The 8985-nt window shown below is 40.2% G+C and overlaps 1 protein-coding gene across 1 annotated transcript; it reads left to right on the top strand.

The window, feature by feature from the left end:
* The first annotated feature begins 2190 nt into the window (after window positions 1-2190).
* LOC117295925 (antifreeze protein Maxi-like) lies at window positions 2191-5848 on the top strand. The gene is made up of 4 exons (XM_033778725.1): window positions 2191-2285; window positions 3204-3499; window positions 4123-4213; window positions 5707-5848. The coding sequence occupies exons 1-4, from the start codon at window positions 2191-2193 to the stop codon at window positions 5846-5848; spliced, it is 624 nt and encodes a 207-aa protein (XP_033634616.1).
* Window positions 5849-8985: the final 3137 nt, after the last annotated feature.

Here is an 8985-nt window from a genome sequence, read left to right as displayed (position 1 = left end):
ACCTCTCCCCATTACTCGTTACCAAGTAAGGTTTTATGGTGATAATTATTTTGAGTAATTACCAATAGTGTCCACAGCATTTAAGGTGATACTGTTTTTCCTTCCTGACTACAGCGCTCGACATACCACAATGTGGTTTGGTGTTCAAACGTTTTCTATTGAGAACTTTCTTTCTAGAATTTCCTTAAAGCCATTAGACCCTTTCGGTTCAGAAAAAAAATAAAAGTTCACAGATTTACAAATAACTTACACGGTTTACAGAGGGCAATGGTGAAAGACTTCTCTTGAAATATTATTCCATGAAATGCTTTACTTTTTGAGAAAACAGCAAAACAATATAAATTCTCGTTAACGAGAATTACGGATTTATTTTAAACACATGTCATGACACGGCGAAACGCGCGGAAACAAGGGTGGGTTTTTCCGTTGGGTTCTCCCGACTCTTTGTTATTTGATATAGAAGTTGTGGAACACAAAGTGTGGGCCTTGGACAACACTGTTTACCGAAAGGATCCAATGGCTTTAAAGCATTTTATTTTGAGCAAGTTCTTTCGAATCTGAGCACTTTCTTTCGGTTCTTCATACAATTTTTTTCAAGCAGTCGGTTGTGGTCTTTTGACAGAGAGCACATTGAGTTAAAGGTAGTGGACACTATTGGTAATTACTCAAAATAGTTATTGGCATAAGACCTTTCTTGGTGACGAGTAATGGGAAGAGGTTGATGGTATAAAACGTTGTCAGAAACAGCTCCCTCTGAAGTGCCATAGTTTTCGAGAAAGAAGTAATTTTCAGCGAATTTGATTTCGAGACCTCAGATTTAGAATTTGAGGTCTCGAAATCAATAATCTGAAAGCACACAACTTCGTGTGACAAGGTTTTTATTTATTTCATTACTATCTTGCAACTCCGATGACCGATTGAGTTCAAATTTTCACATGTTTGTTATTTTATGCATATGTTGAGATACACCAAGTGAGAAGACTGGTCTTTGACAGTTACCAATAGTGTCCACTGCCTTTAATTTAACATGTCATAATGTAGACCTAATGTCATGACGGCCATACACTTGCTGGCTCCATTTCTTCATAGCACTTAATATTTTTTCTGGCGTGAATTTGTTCAAATATCACGACGCCGAATGGTTCTATTCAAAGAGTCACCCGGTGCGTCTAGTATATGAGAACGTCTCTCAACGGTGCCACGATTTACATAATTGTGAAGTCATTTTGTCTGTGTTGTTTTGACAGGGTTGATCATCCCCTGTTTCGTGTCCCAGTTCCCGATTCAAACTTTGTTGACAAATCACGGCAGGCCCCCCAGTGCACCTCGTCAGTGAACGGAGCTCCTTCACTTCTCTCGTAATACCGTGTGTTTTTCTATTAACACATGGGAGCTGGATCATTGGATAGTAGGGGCCAGCCCCATCGTAGCTCGTACAGTAGTGCGATTATCGCTGTCTCAGCCACGGGCTCCGTATTCGATCATTGAGCCCCGGCCCCGAGGGGGAAAATGGCGCGACTAACCATGGAAACACACTCCTCACAAGGAACATGTAATCCAGCGAGTATGTTGTAATCACTGCCTTATTTCCTGATGTCCGAAGGCGGTCGGCAGTAAGCGCGCGATCTTCTCCTCTCGCTTTCACCAAGCCTCCATCACTTTGCGCAGGCTAGAATAATATCAGTGCTTAGATTTTCTTTCTTCTCCCCCTTTTTTTAGTTTGATAATAGCGAGTGGACTTGTCTCCCGGGTTTACTGGTTTCATTATAGAATCATGGCAGACGACAGAGGCTGGGGCCGTGTGTTGCACAGTAGGGACGGACCGGGTAACTTGCTAGGATGCCAAATTACAAACAAACACGCCACAACATTTGCAATGACTGTGAGTTTCTTCGTTCTCCGTCGAGACGGAATCCTCACCGGGGCGCTGTAATCACGGTTATGAACACGGAACAAAAAGGGTTAAGTTTCCCGCTTTCCCCAATCCCGACAATTCTACAAGCCCCCGGGCACTCACATCTTCAGTGGGGATTTTTGTTTTGTTTTGTCTTGATATGATTTGCTCTCTTCACGTGGTTATCCAGTGATGGGCGCTAGCTATAACAAGAAACAAGCAAGCCGCCCCAGCCCGTTAATGACAAGTCGCCCAGAGTATGGTGAGGCTTTACCGGGGCGGCTGGGGAGATGATGATGGTGAACGAACCGACGAGTGGCCTCGGAATGAACGGAGATAATAAAGCAGCGTCAGATTTGACACCCGACTACGTGGATGCTTCATTACAGCTGTAAAGATGCCGAAATGAGTTCAAATCCCATTTCATTCCCTAACTCAATATTAGAGTTTATCTTTTTCCTCTTCCCCGGCTGACACATTTCGTGCGCCATTACGCTTTGGAGTTGTGCTACTAATTGCTGGCCGATTACTCGGCCCTGATTCGCATGAGCAGATGTGAAAGACATGTTGGTATTATCCGTTTATGGTCGATCTCTTAACATCATTTTAAGCAGTGATCATCAAGACTCGACAACCTCTAAAAGCAAATGGATGTAATTCACAATACGACTGAGCAAAGAACAAATTGCTGATAATCAAGATATAATTTTTACTATCAAAATGTTGGCCCCATTTGCCGCGAGCGCTCATTGTGTAATTAAAGATTCTATTCACTTATCGAAGCGCAAAGAAACCTTCCCTTTGTTTACTGATGTTTAGAGGGGCTGAAGTTTTAATGCTGTTCTCATTGACAATCGAATTAAGGAACAACGGAAACCTACAGACATAAAACACTCATGGAGTCAATTGAATCTGTGTTTTCTAGGTAATGGATATCCAAGTTAAAAACATGAAGATATAGCATTAAGGGAATTCTGTAAATTACAACATTTTTTTTGTATTAACACAGAGGCCGAAATAAGATGGCAGATGGGTTTGGCTTTTGTTGCGTTGATGGCGTCTAGAGATTTAGACTTGTCATGTATTAAGATAATTATAGCTCTTCTCCAAAGTTTCACAACTTCGTCAGATCGTTAGTATTAAGTACACAAGGACCATGATTGGCGACAGCAAAAAAAGAAGAAGAAAGAACAGCCAGCCCCCCCCCCCCCGCCGAAAAAAGAAGAAGATAAAAATATAATATTGCACAAGCAAAAACTCCCCAACGTTATTTCGGATTTCAAACAAGAACAATATATAATAACAATAGAAAGCAAGGAGCAGCAGCAACATCAACAACAGCTAACAAAACAAGCAGCACCAACAGCAGCAGCAGCAGTAACATCAGAAAAACAGCTGCAGTAGTAACAGCAACCACAACAACAGAAGCAGCAGTAGTAGCGGCAGCAGCAGTAATAGCAGCAGTGATATCAGCAGCAATAGCAGCAGCAGCAGCAACAATAACATCAGCAGCAGCAGTAGTAGTAGTAGCGGCAGCAGCAATAGCAGCAGCAAACAACAATAACATCAGCAGCAGTAGTAGTAGTAGTAGTAGCAGCGGCAGCAGCAATAGCAGCAGCAGCAACAACAACAACTAAATAGCAACCACAACAACAACAGCAGCAGTAGTAGCAGCAGCCAGCAGCAACAGCGATATCAGCAGCAATAGCAGCAGCAATAGCAGCAGCAGTATCAGCAGTATGTAGCAGCAGCAACAACAGCGTATAGCAACAACAACAATAAACAACATCAGCAGCACAGCAACACTAGTAACAACAATAGCAGAAACAATAGCAGCAACTGCAGCAGCAGTATACCAGCAAAATCAGTAGCAGGTAGCAGCAGCAGCTTATCACCCAAAGTGATTCAACACATCGCCACATTTCCCATTCCCGAGGGTCTTATACTCTGGACGGGGGGATTTGTTGACCATTAGTGTCATCCTTTCTCTATAGTGGCATCTTATTTAATGTGCAGCCCAATACTAGCAGCAGGCACAATTAAACTTTTCACTGTAGCCAATAAACTAATATTTCTCAATCTGTTGTCTTAACCAATAATGATAATTACAATGATAGCTACTCGTTATAATGGTGATTACATTGTACGTGCAGTCCATATTAAAGCTTTTGCTAATGATCTTAAACCGTGCTTTTTAAACTGTTGTTTTTAATTGTTTTTATCTAAAGATGACTTGGCACATCGTACGAGAGGACTGGGTGCACGAGTCTATTCGACAGCGGCTATTGGCTACATTATAGGAGACAGGCGCGTCATAATGTACATATACAGACATGCAGGACTTGAATAATTTAATTCAATTCAATTCAATAAGCGTTTATTCCATCCTACTCTTGTTGGAAAAGAACTATTTGTGAGAATTAAACAAAACATAGAAATTTAACAAATCTAAAGTGCATTACATTATACAAAAACAATATAATTTAAAAGCAAATAATAAATTAATAACTAGGAATTAACTATGTACAACTATGTACATGTATGTATACTTTTTAATGTAGCATGCATTGAGTTTTGTCAATAAGGAATTATGGAACTTGTTCATGGTGCGACCATCTTAGTGTTTCATCAAAAGCTAAACTCTAGTCCCGTTCGATATAGTGGATACGGCTGCGGGCTTGGTTGCCAGGTCAACATGCGTTGAAGGATTAGAGGCATAACATCCTTGTATCAACAGGTCAGCCACGGCCACAACAGTCAGAGCCATAACATCCTTTAAGCACAAGCGGCATCTTAAAAATATACCGCAATGCATATTGGGAAACTGAATACAGTTAAACAATAAACAAAGCTGCCAAGATGGAAACCGTTTTATAGAAACTATACGCCGTGTTTTATATTTGTGAACCGCATTGCTTCAAAATCCGCACACTGATTAGATGGTTGCTGATGTTGCTTGAACGCGGATGGCCACCCAGAATCCTTTGCGCGACGATCATGCGCATTTTGACGTATCCGAAGAAAGCTAACATTGGCTACGGCTGCTGTCGTTGGCTGCACTGACATTAAATAGTGTGTCTTTTCAGTGATCCAGTCGTGACTGCTGCCGAAGCCGTTAGAACGGGTGCGGCCTTAGGGAGCGAACGGGTCCCACTTTCATGGCTTTGTCTACCGCCAAAATTCGCTCTTACGAATACAACTCTCCGCTTATTGTGCAAGCGCCGATGTTTCTGCACTAGCTGTGTATGTAAGAGATGCTGGATTGCGCACGCGTACCAGCAAAAGTTCCATGCTAACCCCTGAAATACGGTTCCGTAAGCGCCGATTATTTGCTTACGGTGTTGGTAAAAACACCGTAAGCAGATCCATGAAAATGGGTTTAGTCCTTTCGCGGGTGAAAGATAATCGGATATAATTAGAACAGTACCTTTAGACTAGAAGTGTGCACTGATATTTAACAACACGCCCACCGCGTAACTCTTTAAAAAGGTTTGTAAAAGCTATACATTCCCATTCCTTAATAGCTTCCAATTAAAACACAATTATATTCACCGATGGTCACATTTTTTGAGAAATAATGTTCGGGTGTTTGTGTATGTCAATAACGGATTGTTACTGTGGAAGTATGCTTACACCGTGGTATATCCGGTGTTTTAAGTTCCATTTCCTCAACTTTCACTGTGTTTCAGGGAGACATTTCTCCAGGGGAATTGTACTGGTGTGAGCTTGATTCATTGATCTTTCCAGCTCGACACCAATCACCCCGTTGATAATAACAAACTCTGTATACACTTTGTTTTCCTTAAATCTAGAGCACCAAGTTCGACTAGAAACCGCAAAAGGCTTAAGAGGAGTCTTCAAGAAAGACCGAGCGAAATGAACAAGAGGCAAATTGAGATGGAGTTTGAGATGAGACAAGGAGATAAAGAGAAATGGTATAATGAGGACCCGTAAGAAATGTGCCACAACGCCTCGAAACCACTACCACCACCAGCGTCTTGTGAATCTAGAATGATTGATGATCACAAGATAGCGCAAACTACCGTGCAACACACTCAACCATCACACAACACGGCGGCCGCCCCATCAGTGCCCAAAGTCGGCCAACGCTTTTATGGTGGCTGGGGAAAAAACACGCCACGGGTCAAAGACATCGACAATGATTGTTAATACAAAATATGGACAGAAGAGCCATCAACACCGTTCTCGTCTCTAGGAGCTTGGGGAGTGTGTGTCATCAGGTCTGCCAACGGGTAATTGGGTGGGAGGAGCAGGCAGACCGCCGTGCAGTCATAATAGAGGAAATTTAGACGAACCCCGAAGATCTTTACGACTGGGACTGAAAAACTAAAGGTCTCGCTACGCTGCAAATGCATTCTGCACTTAAAGCACGAATTTCCGTGGAATTCGCGCGGAATTGGAGCGAGGTTCCTCTTTTTATTTGTGGCGGTAAAATACGGATGGGTAATGCATCATTAGTTTAGCTGGTGATGATGTTTCTATGCTTGTATCAATCCATCATTTCTATCAAATCCCCCTATTCAGTGAAATGTCACACCAACTTCCGCATTGCGCACGATGAGGTCACGATCCCAAACGCATGCTCCCTGCCTTGTTAATATTGACACTTTGTAAACATGTGTATGTCTTTTTTTTCCACACTATGTTTCATGCGATTTGAATATTTGCGCATTAAAGTCAACGAAACTATCCATTCATTTGTAAAAAAAAAATAAATAAAAAAAAAAAAAAGAGAGAAGAAAGATTTGAAGTATTATTACTCTGCAAGTTTAGAATGTGGATTTAATTATTGTTACGTTACTCTCTGCCCTGTAAAAGAGCTTTGCATCTTTGTTCGTTAATACTTCTTTAAAAATTATAGGTGTTTGGGTATTATGTGCTGTTTTCATGAAGTATGGAAATAAATGTGGTTTGAATTGAATATTGCTATTCGAAATCGTTATCTGGTTGAATTTTTCGTTCATATGTTCAAAATACAAGCACCACCATCTTCACTGTAAGCGTGTATAGTCTCACTTGTAGGACAATAATAATATATAATAATATCGAAGTCTTATATAGCGCACGTATCTACCAAACAAGGTACTCAAGGCGCTGAGTATATACAAACTTTCAGAAAGATAGGTTATTGCAGTGGTGGATTCTGAGACCCAAATATGTAGCACTTATAAGGGTTTACAAGGTGCTACGGCGCATTAAGCAGCCATAACCAGGAACACCGGGGCGAACCCCTTCTTTTTTCGATAAGTGCACTGGGTTCTTTTACATGCGTTACACAACACATGACAAGACCCCCTATCAAGTATGCGCTCTGTTCCATGGTTTATCTCCTTCCAATCCATGCTGCTGGTCGTGTTCTCCTCACCAACTCGTCTCTCCGTCCTTTGACCCTTGAGGCTCACTTTCTCAAAGCATCAAGATTCATCTTAAGATGACCATAGTTGATGTGTATTGTGACATCACACTTTGCTTAGCAATTAAGCTTGATTCATAGTTAAGATAATTCTTAAACATTTGTGAGGTCTACTCACAGGTCTCCCTTTGTCTTCCCTTACATCGGTATTTGCCATTTCGTTGTAATTTGGCTTCAATTTTTTTTCCTCACTTCTTGCTTAAATGTCCATACCTTTACCCTTTTAGTTAAATTTGTCAGATCCCTGTCCCACCAAACACATCGAATGCAGCTACAAATAACGCGACAACGAATAGCATTTTAGACAAAACAGCATAGTCCATTTCAGAGACAATTACATGTACAGTTTTAGCTCATTACTGAGCTCGTTTACAATTAGGCAGCATATCAATTGATGGCAATTAAAATATTCACTGTTTGAAAAACAATAAACAAGTAGCTACGTTTCAACAAAAGAGGTATTTACGTAATAAGCATAATGGTTTTATATCCCTTATGGATTATTTTGAGAACAACAACTATCTATAAACAATTGAAAACAACGTTGTTAATTTCTTCAAAATATTAACGCTAAATGCATTTGAATTTGTGTTGTATTCTTGGAATGTTGGACAGTTCCAATGAAGGTTGCACTCTCCTGTCATCCCACTCTACGCCACTGTGCAGGTACCATCATTGCCTTTTAATATTTGACGGCCATGTTTCTTCTTCAAATAACTGGCACAATATTCAAACTTTGCCAATATAAAACAATGTTTTTAATATGAAACTTATGTTAGTTATACAAACACTATTTAAAGGAAGTGGACATTATTGGTAATTACTCAAAATAATTATTAGCATAAAAGCTTACTTGGTAACAAGTAATGGGGAGCTGCTGATAGTATGAAACATCAGTGGGAAATAGCCCCCCTGAAGAAACGTAGTTTTTAGAGAAAGAAGCAATTTCTCACTAAAATATTTTAATTTAATTTCGAGACTTCAAAATTAAATGTTGAGGTCTCAAAATCAAGCATATTCTGAAAGCACACAACTTGTGCAACAATGGCGTGTTTTCTTCCTTTATTCTCTCGCAATTCAACGACCAATTTGAGCTAACATTTTCACATGTTTTTTATTTTATGTATATGTTGAGATACACCGAGGGGGAAGACTGGTCTTTGCCAATTACCAATAGTGTCCAGTGTCTTTCAGGAAACGTAACCTTTGCTAACAAAAAACAACCGTTTACATCACATGACCTTTCTGGTAGGCAAGATTCTATTTTCTAGACACTGGACTAAATAAGGAGAGATGTACATTTTTGAGATTTTCTCACATTCTTTGTATCAAAGCTTGAAAAATTCAGACAGTGTGTTTCTATAAAATATAAGATTTGAAGTCTGTCTCATTGAGCTGTGTACAAATTGACCCCATTGCAAGACCAGGCCATGTGGCTCTGTAAAAAAAAAGTGACGTCACAGGTTATATTTGTATGTCTTTTCATTGTTATTTTATCTACGTTGAGAGCAAATAATGTGCATACATTTAGGGCAATGAAATTAAAGTGGCGACTCAAACAAAACAGTGGATAATTTTGTCTAACCATTCTTAAAGATTACGATCAATAATTACGAATGGAAGGCTGACCCTGTATTTCAATAATACCGAGCAGCGA

This window comes from Asterias rubens, chromosome 1 (assembly GCF_902459465.1).
Source record: "Asterias rubens chromosome 1, eAstRub1.3, whole genome shotgun sequence".
Taxonomy (NCBI): Eukaryota; Metazoa; Echinodermata; class Asteroidea; order Forcipulatida; family Asteriidae; genus Asterias; species Asterias rubens.
The sequence above is the reverse complement of the archived record's forward strand: the minus strand, read 5'-3'. Positions and strand labels throughout refer to the sequence as shown.